The sequence below is a fragment of the Microtus ochrogaster genome, linkage group LG2 (assembly GCF_000317375.1).
Source record: "Microtus ochrogaster isolate Prairie Vole_2 linkage group LG2, MicOch1.0, whole genome shotgun sequence".
Lineage (NCBI taxonomy): Eukaryota > Metazoa > Chordata > Mammalia > Rodentia > Cricetidae > Microtus > Microtus ochrogaster.
In genome coordinates this window covers 34,000,935-34,022,147 of record NC_022028.1, presented here as the reverse complement: position 1 = coordinate 34,022,147, position 21,213 = coordinate 34,000,935, and the positions used below count along the sequence as shown (strand labels likewise).

The 21,213-nt window shown below is 51.1% G+C and overlaps 1 protein-coding gene across 1 annotated transcript in view; it reads left to right on the top strand.

The window, feature by feature from the left end:
- Positions 1-21,213, top strand: part of Adamts14 (ADAM metallopeptidase with thrombospondin type 1 motif 14) — a 68,707-nt gene that overhangs the window by 10,860 nt on the left and 36,634 nt on the right. The window contains exons 3-4 of the mRNA XM_005360084.2: positions 6,531-6,687; positions 11,437-11,627. Coding sequence (XP_005360141.1) covers positions 6,531-6,687; positions 11,437-11,627 — 348 coding nt within the window. The remainder of the gene's footprint in view (positions 1-6,530; positions 6,688-11,436; positions 11,628-21,213) is intronic.

Here is a 21,213-nt window from a genome sequence, read left to right as displayed (position 1 = left end):
TTCTTCTTCTTCTTCTTCTTCTTCTTCTTCTTCTTCTTCTTCTTCTTCTCCTCCTCCTCCCCCTCCCCCTTCCCCTCCTCCTCCTCCTCCTCCTCTTCTTCTTCTTCTGACAGGGTTTTTATGTGTAGTCCTAGCTGCCCTGGAACTAGCTCTGCAGAGCAGGCTGGCCTCAGACTTAGAGATTAGCTTGCCTCTGCTTCCCGAGTGCTGGGTTGAAGTGCACTACCACACCAGGCTTTCAGAGGGTTTTCTTTAGACAGGGATGCGCCACTGTCTCCATAGCCAACACAAAGTTTTTGCTGGCTCATAGAGAAGGGGGTGCCCCTTACCTCTTGCCCTGGTCATATCCTTCCTCCCTGCAGCCACTCACCTACTCTCTCCACACATTTTCCTATTTCCTTTCCTGTAAAGGAGCTCCAAGAATTCGTCACCTTTTGTATCTGGCGTCTTTCACTTGGCCCAGCGTTTTCAGGCTCATCTGCTCTGTGGCATGCATCAGGACTTCATTCATTTTTATGGCCAGCTCTATTGCACAGATATGTCATGTTGACAGTAGGCGTCTGGACAACTTGCCCTTTGTGAGGGCTATGAACAATGCTTCTGTAAGTGCTGGTGTTCGGTGCTCTTCTGGTTGCTATGACGAAATGTCTGGCATGGTTTAACAAGAGGTACAGCCTGTAGTGGTGGGGAGACGTGGTGGGGAGACGAGGCGGCGGGCCTGTGAGGCAGGGGCCTGTGAGGCGGCTAGCCACACTGCACCTTTGTTCAGGCAGCAGAGAGAGGTGAAGGCCGCCACTCAGCTTGCTATCCCCATTTTTCCTTTTTATTGGGGCCGTGAGATGCTGCTGCCCACATTCAGGGTGGGTCTCCCTCCGTTAAACCTATCTGGAAATGCCTTCCCAAACCAGTCAAGAAGTGTGTCTCCTAGGTGGTTCTGGATCCAACCAAGCTGGCAATAAATGTCAACATTTCGTGGGCAAGTTTTTTTTTTTTTGTGTGGATGTGTTTTTGTTTGTCTTGGGTCTCTACTCAGGAGGGGATTTTCTGCAAGTTGTATTAAAGCTGTTTAATTGTGTAAGGAGCTGCCAGACTGCTTTCAAGTGGCTGTACATTTTACATTCCCACCAGCAGTGTGTAACGGCTCCAGTGTCTCCTCGTTCTTGCCAACACTTGTTATTATCTTACTTTGATTCTAGCCAGCCTGGTGGGTGTGAAGCAGCATTTCATTGTGGTTTGGATTTGAGTTCCGCTGACTAATGACACCGGGCACCTTTTCATTGGCCATTTAAATATATTCCTTGGAGAGATGGCTACTCAGATCCTTTGCCTATTTTTTTTTTTTCTCTGTGGCTTTGGAGCCTGTCCTCCTTTGCCTATTTTTAAATTGGGTTGTTTGCCTTAATTATCAAGTTGTTCAAGTTGTATCATCCAGATATGAGTTCATTAAGACTAGTAGAGGCTTGTCTTTTTTTTTTTCCTTGACTGGTCCCCATCATGCCCGGGGAATAGAGAAGCCCTGACGGGAACCCCACGCTAAGGTGGCAGATGGATGGCGCTTCTCTCATGCCATATCTCAGAGACAGTAGTCCAGCATGGCCTTTCAGGGTCGGGGCCCTGAAGGACCCTGGGGTGCTGCGTGCAACTGAACTGACTGCAGGATTAGGGTACCAGGAGTTGCAGGACTTGAGTCTTAGCCTACTTTGGGTTTTTTTCCCCCCCCGTAGATGGGTCAAAGAAGGGAGGGAGAGTAGGTCTGGGCATAAGCCTAGAGTTCTCTGGTTTGCCTGGCTGGTGGAAATCTGGCTCGCTCTCTGTCCAGGGGGTTGTTGGTAAACATGAAAGGAATACACACACACACACACACACACACACACACACACACACGCACGCACGCACGCACACACACACGGAGTTCCGAGAAGGATGGGATGGCTGGTATGATCAGGAATTAGATGCCTGCATGAGGTCTTTCAAACAAGGATAGGGGATAAGCTTAGGGAGAGTGTATGCTTAGAGGAGACCAGGCCAGGGCAAAGAAGCGCTAGCCAACTTTAGCCACAGTTTAGTCCTAGGTGAGCATATTCAGGGAGTGGTGGCTCCAGAAGCCCGTTTGCGGTGGGGAGAGAGAGACAGGGAGATGGTGAGACACGGGGCAACGGCTGTAGGTGTCTCTTTCCCGTGAGCCTGGAGCCGCAGCTGGGTAGGGAGGGGAGATCTGTGGACGGGCTTCAGTGTTGAGTGTTTTCTCTTCCTTCTTTCCTTCCTTCCTTCCTTTCTTCCTTCCTTCCTTCCTTCCTTCCTTCCTTCCTTCCTTTTTTTTTTCTTTCTTTCTAAGACAGGGTTTCTCTGTGTAACAGATCTGGCTGTCCTGGAACTTATGTAGACCAGGCTGGCTTCGAACTCACAGAGATCCGCCTGCCTCCGCCTCCCCTGAGTGCTGGGATTAAAGGCATGCACCACCACTGCCCGGCTTTACACAAGGTGATTTCTACCCCCCCCCCACCTCAGTTGTCATGTGACCACTTCTTCAGGTGCCCTGGGATTCCACTGAAATTGTGAGTTCTTCCCTGCCCTGGACAACTGGGGAGAACCTCAGTGTGGCCTGGAGGCCTCTGGATGCAGACAGAGAGAAAGCTGTTGTTGCCTTTGCTATTGAAGTGATGTATGTCTGCCCCCACTAGCCGTATGCCTCTCAGGAAGGACACTGCAGAGAGAACCACATTGAAGGGAGTTCAGTGCAAGGCTAGGGTGGCCTGGCCTTCCCTTGAGGGTTTCCATCTTGAGAGACTGGCTGAGGGCCCACCTGGTATCTGGCTCTCTAAGACGTAACCAAGGATTCATTCTTTGTTTTGCTTTTGTTGTGTGAGGAGCCTTTGTAGTGTGCATTTCCTACTTATGTACCGTTTGTGAAAGAAGAAGCAGTGGGGTGGAAATAGCTAGGCCCGGCAGGCATTCATTTCCCAGCCCTTCCACAAATCCCTTTCCCCCCCTTTCCTTGATGTTTTATCCAGGAATTTGATTTGATTTTAGTGCTTTAAAATTAGCTACCACTTTTCAGAAATATAAACGTCGCAAAAATTGAGAGCCGGGGTGGTTTAGTGAGGAGGCAGGGAGCCAGGAGTCCCTGCTTGCCAGGCCGATGGCCTTGCGCAGTGCCTGGCTTCCTGGCCAGGGCAGGGATTCAAGGGGACTTGTGCCAAGCCTCTCTGTGTGTCAGGGAGGCAAGAAAAGCTGGTGGGGAAGGGTCAGGGTTTGTGCTGCCCAGTGGGTCATACCCTAGAGGTCTCCATGAAGGTTAGGGATAGCTGGAGCTGGGGTCCAGGGCCAGGCTTGCCTCCTCATCCTCTCTCCAAGACCAGGGTCTCTGAGGCCCAGAGACTGCCCAGATCTGGCCCAGGCCTAGGCATCATGCCCCAAATGGGTTAAGAACAATCTTTGGATTGTTCTCTGCTCTTGATTTCTGGGGACCAATGAGACACATAGTCACAAAGTGTGCCCCTAGTTGCTGGGTCTAGCTCTTTTGCCATAGTTAGTAAATTGGTTTTTTTGAGGGGGGCATTCTCAAGCTCTGCCCTGGGTCAAGGCGTGAGCCTAAGCAGACAGGACCAAGGAGTTTGAGGTGTCAGAGAACTGAGGGGGTGTGGTAGGCGGGTTAGTGTGGGCTGAGTGTCCTTTCTGGTTGAGAGATGGGAAGTCACTCCGGGAGTGGGAGGGCACTGTTCCCTTTATGAGCCCTGTCCTTTGGTCTTCCTCTGTTGTCACACTCATGGTGGGAGGTGTCCATGGGAACAGCTGGCCAGAGGTGAGACTGAGCATTCTTGTTCTTAAAAGTCAGATTCTACCAGAAGCCAAGAACTTCAGGTGGGATTAGGAAAGGAACCCCGGGGCAGATCCTAGCCCAGATGATCCTGGGCTACTGTGTGTAGCTTTTATATGGGTTCTGAGAATCTGAATGCAGGTTGTCAGGCTTTTACAGCAAGTGCTTTATACTCAGAGATTTAGTCCATTATCATCGTGGTGGGACATGGCAGCAGGCAGGCATGGTGCTGGAGCTAAGAGTCCTTATATCTTGACTCCAGGAGACAGGAAGTGACCTAAGAGACACTAGACTGTAACTTGAGCATAGGAAACCTCAAAGCCTGCCCCCACAGTGAAGCACTTCCTTCAGCAAGGCCACGCCTACTACAGCAAGACCACACCTCCCGTTAGCGTTGCTCCTTTTGGGGGCCATTCTCTTTCAAATCACCACAGCCATTATTTCTTGTCGTTGCTCAGCTTCTGCCTGTGACCACCAATGCCTCTCTGATCCATGGCACAGTCCCTGCTTTTGTATGCTGCCCAAGGCCCCCCGTCCACCTAACATGCCCTTTCCATCTTGGGTGGCTTCCTTCGACCACCCTACCACGTTCTCCCTTCCTCTTATGCATTCATTTCCGTTCATCAAGCCGTGGGGTCTAGCCCAGGCTGCCAGTCTCCAGGTGCCAGATTGACTGCTGCAACCACCACCGCTCTTCCTCAGACTGCACTGTCTGGCGGCAGAGTGGAGGTGTGCTGTCAACATGGGAGAGAATGAAGCTGGTGCCAGGAAGCCTAGAGCATTTGAACCGCTTGCTTCTAGTCCCTATTCTGGCTAGTATTTCCATGGGGCCAACACAGACCCCTTTGGGCAGGGGTGTCAGTTTGTGTTTTTAGCTCTTGTAACTAGGTAGCGGGTGCACACCCATCCCTTGGGACCACACCTGTCCTAGTGCTGGGCAGGGTTGGACGTTCCTCGTCCTTGACTCCTTTCCAGAGCCGGAGGCTGAGCCTTATTTGTCTGCTTCCCAGAGCGAGTGGTAGGTGCTGAGTCTTTTGAAGGAATGATAATGCTGACATTGCATGTGGTGTGTGTGTGTGTGTGTGTGTGTGTGTGTGTGTGTGCTTGTGGGTGTGTGGTGCAAGCATGTGCATGCAGTCATTCATGAGCCACAGCATGCATGCAATCAGAGAGCAACATGCTTGGGTCCGGTCATCTTCTACCTTGATTTAAACAGGATCTCTTGTTCATGGTTCTTATGCCAGGCTAACTGAGGTCTTCCTGCCTCAGCTTCCAGTCCCCCACCCAGGCATGCTGAGACTATGGGGGTAGCCTGGGCTACTGTGTCTAGCTTTTATGTGGGTTCTGAGAATCTGAATGCAGGTTGTCAGGCTTATTCAGCAAGTGCTTTATACTCAGTCTTCCCAGCCCGAGAGTCCTGTCCCTGGCATTTTAACAAAAACACTAGGATGTTCTCAGACCATCCCATTACCTGACGAAATGGAGCCTGGGTAGGTCACACACTGTCACAATGCCACCATTTTTCTCTGGAGCATTTCTTGGCCTCCCAGATGAGTCTGTAATGAGGTGTGACGTTGACCGTCTCGGTCCTGACCAGCTTGGTTTTCTGCTTCAGTAGCAAATGAAAAGGGCCCAATGCTGCCGGGGCAGGTGCACTGGGTCCTTGGAAGGACTTCCCTGAGGCTCAGCTCCCAAGCAGGCTGAGCTGGGGAGGTGGGTGGAATTGAACGGCGTGCAGTGGCTGCTTTAAGAAAGGAGGGGGTTGTGGTTCAAATGGAGAAGGCTCGTCAGCTTATAAAATGTGCCTTGGAGCCCGGCTCTGTGTTCGCAGGTGGGCTCCCGGTGTACGGGATACTGAGGGCTTTCAGTGGGTATTTGTTAGAACAAGTAATGAATTCAACAAATATTTATTTATTAAACATTATCTGCTGTTTTCCATGCACCATGGTAGGCGGGCTGGCCTGCTTTATGGAGGTGACGTGCATGCATGTGTGTCTATACACATGTGCAGGCATATGCATATTAACACACATCTCTTTATATGCTTTATTGGCCTCTTTCATTATGGTCTTGGTTGGTGGGTAATAGCACATTTTCTGGCTTTGGCCAAGGTTAGATTTTTGTATTTTGATTTCCAAGGCCAGCCCTTGATTTGATTTTTTTTTCTTTTTAAGGGAATATTTTGATGTGGACAGAATGTGAGATTGAAAGTGGAGCCTGTGTCCTTGGGTCCTTGGTGCAGCATCCTGGCTAGATTCCTGTGGGGCCCATAGCCCCCTGCCGTACCATACATGTGCGCTTTGGGGCTGAAACAATAACCCTTTGTACTAGAGCAGGGTCCACACCTATCCACGGACTGATTTCCATTTTGTTCTGGGGTTTTCCCTTTTGCCTTTAGGGGGAGTAGGATCCTGTCAGAATACTGTGCCTAGCTGTGTGTGCCCACTTACCTTGAAAAGTAATAATAGAACTCTTTGTTCACATGAAGCCTCAAATGACTGGAACAAGCAAGGCAGGTGCTGCTGCACTTAAAATGGGGGTCCCCCACCCACGATCAGCCTTCCTAACTTCTCTGCGCTTCCCCATCATGGGACATCCGGAAGTCCTAGGGCTTCCCAGGCTCTGCAGGGAGAGCCCCACATGTGTCTGTTTTGTGTCCCCCATTCTCACCTCTTCTGTTTCTTGCCTTGTTCCTGTTCTCCCTGACCCGCAGGCTGGCCTCATCCGCACAGACAGCTCAGACTACTTCATCGAGCCTCTGGAGCGAGGGCAGCAGGAGAAGGAGGCTGGAGGGAGGACACACGTGGTATACCGCCGGGAAGCCATCCAGCAGGAGTGGGCAGAGCCTCATGGGGACCTTCACAATGAAGGTAGGCTATGGGCAGGGGGCTCAAGCTTAACTTCCGGTTTAAGCTCTCAGTACTTGCCCTCAGTTTTCTCATTTGTGAAATGGGCCTGGGCCCTAAGGAGCGGCCAAGCCGGGAGAGTAGCCCCAGTGGATTGACCGAGCGGCTATAAAATGTCCAAAAACTAGAGAGAGCCACTTGAGTCTTGAACAGGGGTTCTCAGGATTTCAGCATCTCTGAGGATGCTCGGTATGATGGAGGCTGTGGCTAAGCTGAAGCAGAAGGTTGAATGGCTATTGGTTCTTTCCTGCTAAAACCCAACCCCACTGTGTGGGCACCACAAGAAGATCCTTAAGGTCCTTGCTAATCAGTTCCTGGTGTTGAGCAGCAGGGACAGCTTGGTGTCTGGTGCGCCTTTTTGGATTCTTGCTCTGTGATCCTAGGCGGGTACTTTAACATCTCAGAGCTTCCAAATGAGTGAGGTGAATCGATGGAAGCTACCTGCTAAGGCCGTGGCATGTCTCGTGGGGTACTCACTAAAGTCTGCACAAAGCCAGGCGAACGGCAGACCCTTGATGAACGGCAGGTCTTACTGCAGTCACTTGGAGTAGGTAGGAACCCCATAAAAGCAGGAGCAACTCTCTCCCAGTACTTGGGCACCCTCGCTAAGAGAAGGATGTAGGGAATGTGACAGGTGCTGTTCCCAGCCCTACGGCCAACTTCACAGTGAGTTGTAGCTTCCCTATGGAGTTCTTTTGAGAAGCAATGATACTGGCTGGTTGGAATCTGGTCTTGAGTGGCCACACCCTCACACCAGGGTCCCATGAGGTGGGGCCTCGTGTGAAGGAATGCCCAGAAGCCAGTTGTTCCCTACACTCTGTGAAGCTTCAGCTGTGCTCCAAATGTCACTTGTAAGAACTGGGAGGCTGCAGGCCGGCAGGTGGGCATGGGATGGATGCTCTTGGCCAGTGTGAGTCAGGCTGTCATGGACACAGTTCTTCCTTTCTAAGGAGAACATGGGATTTTTTTTTTCCGATTCTGAACCAAAAGCTATGGATCTGTCTTTGAAGAAAGGCTTGGAGAAGTCAAACTTCTCTCCATTAGCCTGACCCCAGTCTCCTTTGTATCCGCACGATGGAGGCCCCAAGGCCAAGCTTGCAGAGTTGAGGTATCAGCCCAGGGAACTGTGTCCGGTGTTCTGTACCTCAAGCTACATGGGTGAAACCCCTGAGTACCAGCCAATGGTCAGGGCCTGGCCACCCAGGGTCTTTCGACCGAGTGGCAAGGGATGGTAGAGTGCTTTGTTGGGCACCTGTGACTCTGTAGGGACACTTGTGAGAAGATCCCGGGTGTGCCCGTCTCCTTGTGCCATCACAAGCCGAAGGTTTCTCTTAGGTCTGCTTTCTGCCTGGCCTGTGGGGAATCATTTCTAAGCCTGGCAGAAGGCGCCCCAGCTTGAGCCACCCTGTATCTGCCCATCCATATCCTGTGTGAGTGTCCCTCTCCTTGTCCCTCCGAGTCAGCACTGCTTCCTATTGTTCCATCTCCTTCAGACGCTGGGGGGGGGTTCCCGAGGGACAGACCCCCCCAGGCTTCATCACCTTTGTGTGACCCCCCCCATATGGACTCTTGTCTCTCTGTGTGTGTTGGTGGTGTCCAGCTGTATGGAGGAGGACAGACAGGAGGCCTGAAGGGCTTTATCAGGTGAGCCTGTTACTCAAGCTGCCTCTGGAAGGGCAGACTGCCTTTAAGCTTCTTTGTTAAGGGGTACAGCATTCACCCATGAACTTGGGGTGGAGGGGCCTATTCCTCCAGGGCCTGCACACCTACATACTGTTACTGTATACACACACAAACTCCCGCACCTACACATAGTCTCACACTCCCGTCTGCACACTCAGACCTTCTCACACAGTGAAATACCCACGACAGTAATGTCTCCCCTCAGGAGCCCTCGCCTATTCATGGTTGACCTTGTGAGAACCTCCCCCACTCTCAAACCATACACCCACACATGTGTGTACTATGCCCAGATCCTCACACTTTTGCTCACTGGCCCTTGAGACTTGGGCCCCCAAAGAATCTCTTTCAGGGCGTGGTCAAACATGCAATGGCCCAATTTCAGTGTTACAGTGTCAAAAACCAGGAGATAACACTGAGATGTTGGAAAGGAAAAATTTAATGTCGTCTGGGCCATATTTTCAGTCTCCCATAGTAGGAGAATGAAAATAAATAACCCAGGTTAAAGGTAGAGTCCCCTTATACCACACAGCCAGTAATTAAAAGTAAAATTTTGCAGTTATCTTTATGATCACAGGAAGGGTACATCTGTGGGTTTATGGTCAGACAGTTGACATACCACAAAACATCTTCTGGTCAGTCATTTCTCAGAACAATGGAAACAATTGATGATGTGTAATTCACAAGATTATTGATGAAGAGCCAGTCAAAAAAAAAAAAAACAACAAAACACCTGACTAAGGTAGCTAAGGACATGATCAAAGTCTAACATTATTTAAAAAGAAAATGGAGTCAGCTCTGCCTTAGCACTCAGAAGTCTGAACTGCTTGGCCAGGCTGTTGGGGTATCCCCCTATGCTCTGGCTGCACCTCAATATCCCCAGCTCCCTGTCCATCTCCTAACCCTACCCTCTTCTTCAGCCCTGGCCTGCCCTGTGCCTTGTTCCTTCCTCCCACATCCTTCGTGAGAGGCAACTGGATGTGTGAACCCGCATAGACGCCTACGGCCGAGCTCTGGGCCGCAGCCATGAGCGTATGAGTGTGAGGTGTATGTCCATGTGTGTTCGTGTGCATGCTTTGCTTATGTGTACTTGTGGGAGCATGTGTGTTCACGTGTCTGTCTTCCTCAACCGTTCTTTACCTTGTATACTGAGGCAGGCTCTTGCACTTGGATCTGAAGCTCAAGGATTTGTCGTCTAGCTCCCTAGCCTGCTCTGAGGAGTCTGACCCTGCCTCCCACCTGTTAAGACTATAAGCTGGCAGCCGCACGTCCCCAGAATTTATCTGGGCCACATGCTCGTGTAGAAGTCCTTTCCCAGCAGAGCCGTCTCCTCAGCTCTCAAACTCGCCCTTTTAAAATGCATAGCTGTGTGGCTTTACGCCGCCTTCACAACGCGTGCAACCAAGACCTTTGTTTAATTCCAAAACGTGTCTGTCACTCTCTTTAAAATCTTCCGTCCTCCCCACCTCCAGAGGTGGATCCCTCTGAACACAGGAATACAGTTCGAGGCCTGTTTGACCTCTTCCCTTTAGCGTTAAGGTTTCGTATTACAGCGGTCTCAGCCCATGTGCACAGCACAGTCATTTTCCCCTTCACGCCTGCACTCCTCTGTCCGCACACCTTTGGGGCCCGCTGTGACGGTGCTGGTCTGAACACACGCATGTGTGCCGTTTTCTGTGAATACAGCTGGCTTTGGGTGTGGTCTGGGAATGGAATCCGTGGGTCCCTCTAGGTTTCAGAGCTTGGAGATTGCTGATGGTTTTGGGCAGCTGTACATTTTCCATTCACTTGGGGCTTCTTGGGTGGGCTCCCTTATGGCTCTCAGCTCTGGCTCGCTGTGCCTGGAGGGTCACGGAGAAGAGAGTGCGACTGAGGTACCTATGACACCCCAGTTGACATATGACTCCCCTTTTCTCGTTTGCGGAGAGGGAAATTTGGGTAGTCCCAGCCTGGGTGTGGAGGGAGACTCAGGTTTACAGTTTGGGCTCCTGCCATTAATTTGCTGTGTGACCTAGAGTGAGTTAGGTGAACTTTCTGAGCCTCCCTTCAGTGAATGTAGAGGGAAGACTCCAGGGCTGTTGAGTATCTGAGTGCTGCTCACATACTAGGGTGACTGTTGCTCCCTCCCCTCTCATGGAGAGTACTTGCTCCTTCCTCACCCCTGCCCCCCCTCTACCCAACCCTGCCAGGATTCCTCCCTCCTTCCTCTGAGATGCTGGAATCACCATTGGGCTTAGATGCCGGGCTGCCGGGCTGCCGGGAATCTTCACTGTTTTGGATTTTTTGGAGCCTTTCCAATTTGGGATTTTTGGATCAAGGATGCTCAGCTGTCCTGGTGTATGAGTTCCAAAGTCCAAAAATGCTGATCTGAAATGGATAAGAAGCCCTCAAACTGTATGTTGGCACCATTCCATTTCAGTCACCTGACTTAAAGTGTAGACTCCAGTGCAGCCCCTCCCCATTTATCATCCAGCTGCCGTTTGTCTACCCATCTGCCAGCCGCTAGGAGTGCGGTTGTGGGATCTTCATACCCCTAGCTCAGGGCCCACTCTAATGGGATTTGAGCTAAGTGGATTCCTGAGTGTTTTTAGGAACAGTCTGAGGGGCTGGGGATATGGCTCCATTAGTGGGTTCACCCAGCTGCACCCCGTGGAATGGTGTGGTGGCGCGTGCCCTGTCATCTCAGAACTCAGGAAGTAGAGGCACGAGGATCAGAAGTTCCAGGTCATCTTCAGCTACATAATAAGTTCAAGACCAGACTGGTCTACAGGAGAGAAAAAGAGAGAAAGGGTCAGGTGGTGGAGGTGTGCACCTTTAATCCCAGCACTCAGGAGGCAGAAGCAGAGGCAGAAGCAGGAAAATCTCTGAGTTTCAGACCAACCCGGTTTATGGAGTGAGTTCCAGGATGGCCAGGCCTGCAGGTTTCCAGAAACCCTGTCTCAAACAAAGCAGAAAGAAAAAGAGAAGAATGAAAGAGAAAGAAAGATTGATTCAACATGTGTTCAGCCTCCCACTCTTTCTACCCGGTTCTAGCCTTTGGCCTTGGTGACCTGCCCAACGTGCTGGATCTGGTTGGGGACCAGCTGGGTGACACAGAGAGGAAGCGGCGGCATGCCAGGCCTGGCAGTTACAGCATCGAGGTGCTGCTGGCGGTGGATGACTCGGTGGTTCGCTTTCATGGCAAGGAGCACACGCAGAACTATGTCCTCACGCTCATGAACATCGTGAGTGTCCCTGGGCACGGGGTGGTACGGTTGGGTGGGTGGGCAGCTCCCAGTGCTGCTGTCTCAGGCCTGGAGCTCCTCAGAGACAGTGTGGGGGAGTGACAGCTTGTAATTAGTGCAGGGATGTGTGAGTGCTACAAGCCTGGTTGGTCACCTCCATGTGGTTTCTTCTAGCCTAGTGGGGTCCCTATGTGGGACCCATAAAATAATTCCAGGAAGAGGAAGTGAGGGATAGCCATGGATGTGGACACACCTACCTCCTAGGAGTATTGGCTGCTCAACCCAAGAGTAGAAATTGCAGGTCCAACTAGGACCACATGGCAGGATGTAGTAGTGTTTGGCCAAAGGTGGCAGAACCAGCTGTAACTTGCTGGTCTCTTGTGAGGTGGCATCTAAGTGCTACTGTGTCCACTCAAAGCCTGGCCTCTAATGGTGGCCTTATGCCAGGTGGTATTCCATGACCAGTGACCCCGGTTTGTGTGGGGTGGGGGGAGAAGATTTTTTTCTCTCCCTTCTTAGCTTGGGAGACAAATGAGCAAGAGGAATAGTTTATCAAACCCTCAGGTGTGAGGCAGGGGAGTTACCTTGAGTATCTCAAGTAAGTGAGTTACTCAAAGAAGTGGCCTAAACTGGAAATTTTGCTCAGGTCAAATAGGTTCTTTTAAAATTATAGTGTAGCCTGGAGGGATGGCTCAGCTGTTAAAGGCTAGGCTCACAACCAAAATTATAAAAATATAGAATGTGTGCGTGCATGCATGCGTGCGTGCGTGCGGGCGTGCGTGCGTGCGTGCGTGCGTGCGTGTGTGTGTGTGTGTGTGTTTTGATTGATTGATTGCACCGCAGAGAGCTAGTGAGGGTCAGAGGACAATCTGTGGGGAGTTGGTTTCTCTCCCTCCACTGTGCTGATCCCAGGGATTGAACTTGGATCCCTGTGCTTGATAGCAAGCGCCTTTGCCTGCTGAACCACCTCTCAGACCCTCAGGTGGGTTCTTAAAGGGAGGAGAGCACATGGAGATGAGGAAATTCCTGGTTGTTGCTCAGTCAGGCCCCAGAGGTTTGTCTTCATGGTGAAGCTTTCCAAGGGATTTCTGTGACTCCATTTCTCTAAAAAACCGTTGCTCTTTCAGTAAGGGAAGTTCCAGAGGTTTCTTTCTGTGTCTGCTCAACTAAAAATATTTTCATCTTACAGTATTCTAACCACTCTGTCCCAAGACAAGCATGGATGTCCTGGAGGGGCCTTTACCCTCTGCTGGGTCACTGAGTCAACCCTTAGGGTCCTACCCTTGTGTGTGGGTTCTGGGCTGTGGAAGGTGGCCTCAAGTGACCAGGGGATGGAGACTTTGAAGTTTAGAGCTGATGGATGATGGAGGATGAGAGAATGGTAGGAAGCTGGCACCAGCCAGATATGGGGTTTCCCTTGGAAACGGGAAGGGGCCATGCATTTTTGTTGTTATTGTTGTTGTTTTAAATGTATTCATTTTATTTTATGTGTCTGAGCATTTGGCCTGTATGTATGTCTGTTCACCACATGTGTGTCTCCTGCCCTAGAAGTTCAGAAGAGGTGCTGGTTCCCCTGGAACTGGAATTATGGGTGGTTGTGAGCTGCCAATTCAGTGGGTGCTGGGAACCGAACTCTGAGCCATCTCTCTAACCCGTGGTTTTTTTGTTTGTTTGTTTGTTTGTTTTGTTTTGTTTTGTTTTGCTTTTTGAGATAGGGGTTTTTTGTGTGTGTGTGTAACAGCCCTGGCTGCCCTGGAACTTGCTCTGTAGACTAGGCTGCATGCCCAGCTTAGCCACTATTGTTTTGAAAGCAGATCTTGCTAAATAACTCAAGCTGGCATTTCTTTTTCTTTTTCTTTCTTTCTTTCTCTCTCTCTCTCTCTCTCTCTCTCTCTCTCTCTCTCTCTCTCTCTCTCTCTCTCTTTCTGTTGTCCTGGGGAATTGATCCTTGAGTTTTGTACAGAGCTCTGACCCAGCTCCTCGTGTCTTACTCTTTATTTTGAGGCAGCCTCTTGCGAAGTTGCCCAGGCTAGCCCTGAGCTCACTCCTGAGTGCTGAGATTAGAGCCTGAGCCATCACAGCTCATCCAAGGCTAGGAAGAGACCTTTGGATGGATCGTGAAGAGACTGTTCCTTTCTAAGGCAAGAGCACTTTTGAAACTAGCTCAGGGAGACATGATCTGGTAAACCCTTGGGAGGTTTCCGAAGGATACTTCTGGTTCAGAAGGATCTGGTAAGCCTCCTCAGCTCAGGAACTGTAAGAGAATGCCGTTGGAGTGGTGGGGAAGTGATGAGAAGTTCTTTCTGGCGGTTAGGTGTGTGTGGGTCAGTATCCAGTGGCCATCTTTTCCCAGGCCCCCTGCACTTCCCCATATTTTACAGTTGGACAAAATAGGCCTGTGGCCCTCCCTGGCTGTCTTGGAACATTCAATTTCTATGTCCTGATTTTTGACCCTTGACCCCAGCCTATGGCTTATATCCTTGGCCAGGAATCATTGTCAGCTTCCCCTAAAGACAATGCTCTGAGGGGCTTCTTTGGTGACTGCTGTGTGGATAGCCTGGGCCTATTCTTTCTTCTCCCCTTCTCTCTCATTTCTTCCTTCTGTGTTTCCTCCTTTCATCCGCCCTCTTGTCCTTTTGCTTATTTATTTTTGAGTTGGTGTCTTCCTGTGTATCATAGACTGTTCTTGAACTTAGTATGTGGTCCACGCTGCCACCCCTTCCCAAGCGCTGGGATTTACAGGAATGGGCCACTACGTCCAACTCGGGTTCAGTGCCGTAGTCTTGGCTGCTTGCTCACTGCTGCCTTGCCATTTGGAGAGGAATCACAGGGCCTGGGATGGCACAGCTGAGGCCAGTGCTTACCATGGAACCCAGCTTCCAGGGCATGGATGTTCACGGTACACACACAGACTATGACTTACGGGATTGCCATATATACCTGCCACTGCCGTCAGGCAAGCCGGTTGTGTGGGGCTGTGACTTTGTTGAACAGAACATGGCCAGCCAGACTTCCTGCCCCTGGAGGTGAGCAGATGGGCAGCAGACAGCCTCGCCCTCCCATGGGACCCGCAGCTCATCCTCTTCATTGTGTTTGGTTGGGATACTGGAAGCACAGACAGCCCTGGGGAGACTTCATAGTAAAGTACACGGGTGTCACTTTACTTTTGCCTACCTGAGCAGACTTGTCTCTGCCAAGGTTAACCTGGTGGGATCACGGAGGATATCTGGTTGCCAGTACTGATGCTTTTATTGTACTAGTACGTGGGGACTGGGATGAGATGGGGGAGAAGTTGGAGCAGATTCAGAGAGAGAGAGGCAGTTACCGTCATCCAAGGAGATCCTGTCCCCAGAGCAGTCAAGGCTGCAGAGAGAGTGGCAGGCTTTCATGCCAAGCCTAGCCTGCTTCGAGGTTAATTCTGCACTCACTTGGGTTGTGTTAGAAAGATCCACAGCTACAGATTGTGGGCAGGGACTCCTTCATTCCTCTCTCACCTGACGGTAGGCTCTGGGTGCCTGGTCTTTCTCTGTACCTTAGGTCCCTTTCCTTAGGGCGTCTTCAAGTCTCAGTGCTAGGGAGCCCTTTGAGCCCCTGAAACATAATGAGTAGTTATTTTCAGGATATAGCCTGCACCTGCTGGGAGCCTGACATTCTCAAAGCTTCAGTCAGGCTGCACAGAAAAGCCTCGGGCCTCTGGGATAATCAGATTCATTGAGGACAGTGCAGAAGGTCTTAGAGGAAGCAGAGGCCCAAGAAGCAGGACCACCTGTCCCATGCAGGCAACAGCCTGAGCATTTTACAGCTGGCTTGTTGGCCCCCTACTCATAGCCCTAGGAGGTCGCATCTATTGGCTTGTTTCCTACCTACCACTTCTGCCGTTCCAGAATTTGACAGGCAGTTGTGGAGAAGGGAGAAGGAAGGTCCTGGGCTTCCAGCCTAATGTGCATGGGGTGTGGGTGGGGGCCGGGTTCCATCCCCAGTAACACACACATACACACCACACGAACCACTGCCTTGAAATGGGTTGCTTTCAACTTTTAGCAAAAAAAAAAAAAAAAAAAACAACCACGAAACCACTCCAAAACCAAAACCAAACAAACAAACGAAAAAGCAGTAGGTTTTGGGAGAGCGATAAAGGCATGGGACCAAAGAGAAGGCACAGGCAGCTTCAGGCTATATTTCTTCCTTATAAGAACTGAAGGAGGTGGGATGCTGCCGGCATCTCATGAGTGGAGACCAGGGAGCCCCTAGCATCCTACAGTGCATGGGGCAGCTCCCCAGCCAGTGTCAAGTTGTCCACAGTGGCAGGTGAAGCCCCTGCTCTAAGGTATTTGCCCCCACCGCTACGTACATGTATGGATGTTTTCTAAGCCTGAGAGGAAACAGCTCTCACCCCAATAGAAGGCACAGCACAGATGCTGCCGCTACCCAGCATGAGAATCATGTTAGCAAACAGCGAAGCGGGCCCTCCTGTCCCAGAGCACTTTTACCTATGGCAATTCCACGTTAGCCACCACAAAGGAGACTCCAGACATCCTATTTCCAGGACAGTGGCCCCCTAAATAGAAGTTAGTTTTAATAAAACAGATGCCATTAATTAAGTCCAGGCTCCCGAACTGGAAATTTGTCCCTCTTCGTCCTCCACACCATAGAGATACTCAGTGGGTTTAGGAGGCAGAAAATGTTGCATTTTGGGCTTGCCAGGCCTCCTCGTGCCTCTGTTTATACACAGGCAGGCAGACCTGCCTGGGACATCAAGGCCACTGTGTTTCCTAAGTAGGTTGTGGGGAAATAAATGCTGAACGTTGTAGATGGATGAAAAGGTCTCTGTTGGGCTGGGCGGGTCTGTCCCTGTGCTCTCCGAGCCACCCTGCACAAACAACCTGGATCTGAGGTGGGCCAGACAGCCCCATCCCAGGGGAGCTATGCAGGCCAGCCCTTAGGCTCTAGGGAGCCTTGGAGACACCATTTCCCTTAGTGTGTACTGATTGGCAGGCAGGGGACACCGCTCACTGGGAGTCCACACCAGCCCTTTGAAATATAAGGTCGTGCTCATTGGCTTGGGCCAGGGGACATCCTCCTTTCACCTCTGTGCTGGTGACTTGAGGCAGGATTTGTTGATGTGGCACATGGGGAAGGGTGGCACCTTGGCAAGGTATGCTCCGAGGGGACAAGGTTTTGGCGCCAGGCCTAGCAACTGTAGGGGTCAGGCCGAGCACCAGGAAGACAAACCAATGCTGGGGAACCCTGTGTTTAAATCTAGCCTGGGCTGCCTCGTGAAACCCCTGTCCCTTCCCTCCTCATACAGAAATGAAAGAAAAGGGGAAAAAAATATCTGGTACCCAAATTGGTAGACGGTCTCTAAAGTCCCAGGTTAGTTCTCCCCAAAATCATCAAAGCCACCAAAATCCAGGAAGGGCTAAGAAATGGTGGCAGATATACGACCTCCATTATTGTATCCTGGATGAGGTCCCCTCCACCCCACCTCCCAGCAAAATAAGAAGTTAGGGGGACACTGGAGGGCCAGAGTGATAGATACACAGACTTGAGTTAGTAATTTCCTGCCAGTGTAGATTGGCTCATCCTGACAACTTGAACCATACTTATGCAAGATGCCGGCAGTGAAAACAGATGGGCACACGGTGCATGGGATGTCCCTACTAGCCTGGCAAATTCTCTGCAAGCCTAAAACTTCTCTGTTAGGAGAGGTTCCTTAGGAGTTGCGTATCTCTGCTCTGGAACACTTGGGACCAGAGTGTTTGGGGTTTGGAATGTTTGCATGCCAGGGGCAGCAGTCTTGGGGAGAGGATTCAAGTCGAAACATGAAGTTCACATGTGTTTCATGTTCACCTTAGATACATAGCCAAAAGGTAATTTCAGATGTTATTTTTAGTGCACCTGATTTTTTTTGACAGCAACCCATCAACCAGCCCAGGTGTGGAATTTTCCACCTACAGTGTTAGTGTTACTCTGGCAGTCAAAATAAATAAGTAAAAAGTAAACAAATAAATTCCGGAAATTAGAACCCATTTCCAGATTTAGGATGTTCAACCTGTAATTCAAAAGAAAACGGAAAGCCGGGCGGTGGTGGCGCAGGCCTTTAATCCCAGCACTTGGGAGGCAGAGGCAGACGGATCTCTGTGAGTTCTAGTCGAGCCTGATCTATAAGAGCTAGTGCCAGGACAGGCTCCAAAGCTACAGAGAAACCCTGTCTCGAAACACTAAAGAAAAAAAAAGGTAACACACAGCTTTTGGCGGTGACAGACCTGGGATGCTCTCCACCCTGGACAGAGAAGTGGTCAGTGGGGGAGATGCTCACTGTGCTAATGATAGGCCACTGAGTGCTCAGCCCTAGCAGGACATTCTTATCAACCCCGCCATCAACATCTCAGAAGACGAGGTGGGGAAGATGTAAGATGGAGGGCGGGGAAGAGTGCCGTGGGATGCTATCTTCTGGACATGAACCACTGCAGTTGTGATCACTTGCACATGGTCTGTACAAGAACAAGCCAGTCAGAATCCCTACCTAGCTAGGGCAGGCAATAATCTTCAGGCCCCACTCCATACTGAGGATAGTGGCAGTCACGGGAATGGAGAATTGTTCTCTATTGAAGATATATCCACTGGCAGGTTTCCCATGCTCCAGCAGATGGCTCCATGCCCAGTGATGTGTGTGCGCGCCCGTGTGCGTGCACACGCGTTTGTGTGTGTGTGTGTGTGTGTGTGTGTATGTGTGTATGAGACATGAAGTTGGGAGGGGGATATGTTTTTGAGGGCATGAAGAAAATTGAAGGAGGGACATGGGGAATAGATATGGTCCTATTTCCTTATATAGATGGTTGAAATTCTTAAAAAGCAAGCAAGTAGGCAGGCAGGCATGGCTTCCTCTTCTGTCTGGAAAGATTGCTAGGATTCAGGGAGGGAGGTGAGGCAGGGAGGACCCCCGTAGGCTGGGTTAGCACCTAGTGGCAGTTGGTGCCTCTGCCTCCAGTTGGTGCCTTAGATTCCAGGGTCTTGCCTCTTGGTGCTGTCTCTGCTCTGTCTCCTGGCCTGAAACCTGCGTGAGCCCTTTGACAGAGGTGGACAGTCAGTCTATCCTGCGGCTCCTCCGAGCATCGTCCCTCAGGAGAGAGGGAATGCAGACCGCAGGTCACTGTGCTCCGTGGAGCTGTCTGCCCTAGCTCTGCCAAGGAGAGACTGGTCTTGATGTGGAACCCGGGGGAAGACTGCCCACAGCCTTCTCATGTTATCCTGGGGGCCTGGTTTACCCCTCTAGCCACAGACTGAAGCTGGGGCTCTCCCACCTCAGGCTCAGAATCTAAAAAAAAGTATAGTTCTCATACCGCAGGACTGTGGGGGTCTGACACCCCCAGGGTGAAGAGGAGGGCGTCTTTGCTAATGCTGTTTTGCTCTCCATCGGGCTAGGAAACTCTCTTCTGCAACCTGGGAAGTCTTCTGTGATCTGGAAGTCAGACTGTGTGTTTTGGGAAGTGGGTTATTTGGGAGAAGGTTCCAGAAAGCTTCGAGGCATAGGGTTCTGGCTCAGGGTCCCCTTCCACTGCTGTCCTCCATTTCACTCCTCTCTATCACAGAGGATGCTTTCTCTCCACATCTGTCCCGCTGAAGTTGCTGTGTTCAGGGCTCGGGTGCATGGCGCTCCCGTGGCTTCCCAGTCCCGTCTCCCCAAATTGCAGCTCATGTCAGTGGGACCATCAGACATCGGGCAACAGGGTTTCTCCACGAACCTACCCTCCCAGGAGCCATATTTCTGAAAGGAGACCTGAGGAGACACAGCTCGAGGTGCGGTGTGCTGCTGGTGCACCTACAGCCCTGGCTAGTAAGAGTTCAGCTTCTGTCTGCTTCCTCCTTGTGCCATCCTCCGCTAGCTCAGGGCGTCTGTGCCCAGCTAGGGCTGACTTTGTCCTCTGATCTCTCTGTACTGGGCTGTGGGAAGCCCACTTGCTGTCACCCTGAAACTGTCTGGACAGCCCTGAGTGTAAATAGGGGCCGCTATTTAAATCCCAATTTCCTACTTCCCAGATGGGGGGCCTTGGGCAGTTACTTAGCCTCATGGAATCTTGGACCTGAGTTCAAATCTCTGGGACTCACAAAGAAAGTTGGGCATAGCCTTTAACCTCACACTATGGGAATCAGAGACAGGAGGATCTCTGGGCCTTACTGGCTGCTGGCTTAGGTTCTGGTTCAGTGAGAGACCCTGTCTCAAGGGAATAAGGTGGAAAGGGACAGAGCTGGACATCCAGTGTCCTCTTCTGGCATGAGCATGAACTTGCCCATGGGGGCACACACCCTTACACACACACTTGTATACACGCAGTCTCTCTCTCTCTCTCTCTCTCTCTCTCTCTCTCTCTCTCTCTCTCTCTCTCTCTCTCTCTCTCTCTCTCTCTCTCTCTCTCTCTCTCTCTCTCTCTCTCTCTCTTTTACGCGCACGCACGCGCACACACACACACACACACGAAAAGAAAGAATGAATAAAAGAGAATCTTGTTTCCTTGCTTATAAAACTGGAATAGTTCTGTTCTCTAAGATGGTTAGGAGGTGGTGAAGAAAGCCTGGCCCGGTGCCTGGCACACAGTAGTTATTCTGGGAGCAGCAACGCATCCCTCCAGCCCAGCGCTCTCCACCTGTCCCCTCCCTTCTGCTGTTTTGTCTCCCCTTGGCCAGCATCCTGACCTTTGCTTGTTTTTCTGGTACACACCCAGTGGCTATCTCAGGCCAATAGGTGATGTCAAACCCTAACCTAGGAGTGCTGGCAAGGTGGCCTTGAACTTGGCTTAGAGGTGAGGAGTGAGGAAACCAGACACACTGTTCATTCTGCCATGTGGGTGTGTGTCTTGTGGCCATTCTGTGTCCAACCATGGGAAGCAATTTCTAACTGTTCCCTGACCCCCTCTCCCATAGCCATGGAGACTGAGGGTGTTGGGCCAGGTCCTGAATGTGCAGCCAGGGTGGATTTTGTCAGAGGGTCCCTGTGAATGTGTCCTAGGGTTGATAGGTTCCTGGGCCTGCCAGGTAGCCACACCTCCCTCCGGCTGTGGCACCATGTGTAGGGGCAGTTACTGCTAATATGATGGCCCTATCCAGTCACTTTTCTGGCCCATGTAAAACACGACGTAGTTCCAGCCAGATCGACTCTGAGCTCCCGACTCCAGGGCCAGGACTGGCAGGGGTATTCGAGATGAACATGCCAGGGCCCAGAGAACTGGAGCAGGGGCTTGGGAGGGCAGGGCCTATCCCGTCTGCCAGTGTCCTAGGCTGGGTGGCAATTGGAACAAGGGTCATTGAAAGCCTTGATGAGGGGCTGGAGAGATGGTTCAGCAGTTAAGAGCACTGGCTTCTCTTCCAGAGGACCTGGGTTCAATTCCCAGCACCTACATGGCAGCTCACAACTGTCCATGACTCCAGTTTCAGGGGCTCTGACACCTTCATACCAATGCACATAAAATAAAGTTAAATAAATTATGTTAAAAAGTCCTTGATGAGCCGGGCGGTGGTGGCGCACGCCTTTAATCCCAGCACTCGGGAGGCAGAGGCAGGCGGATCTCTGTGAGTTCGAGACCAGCCT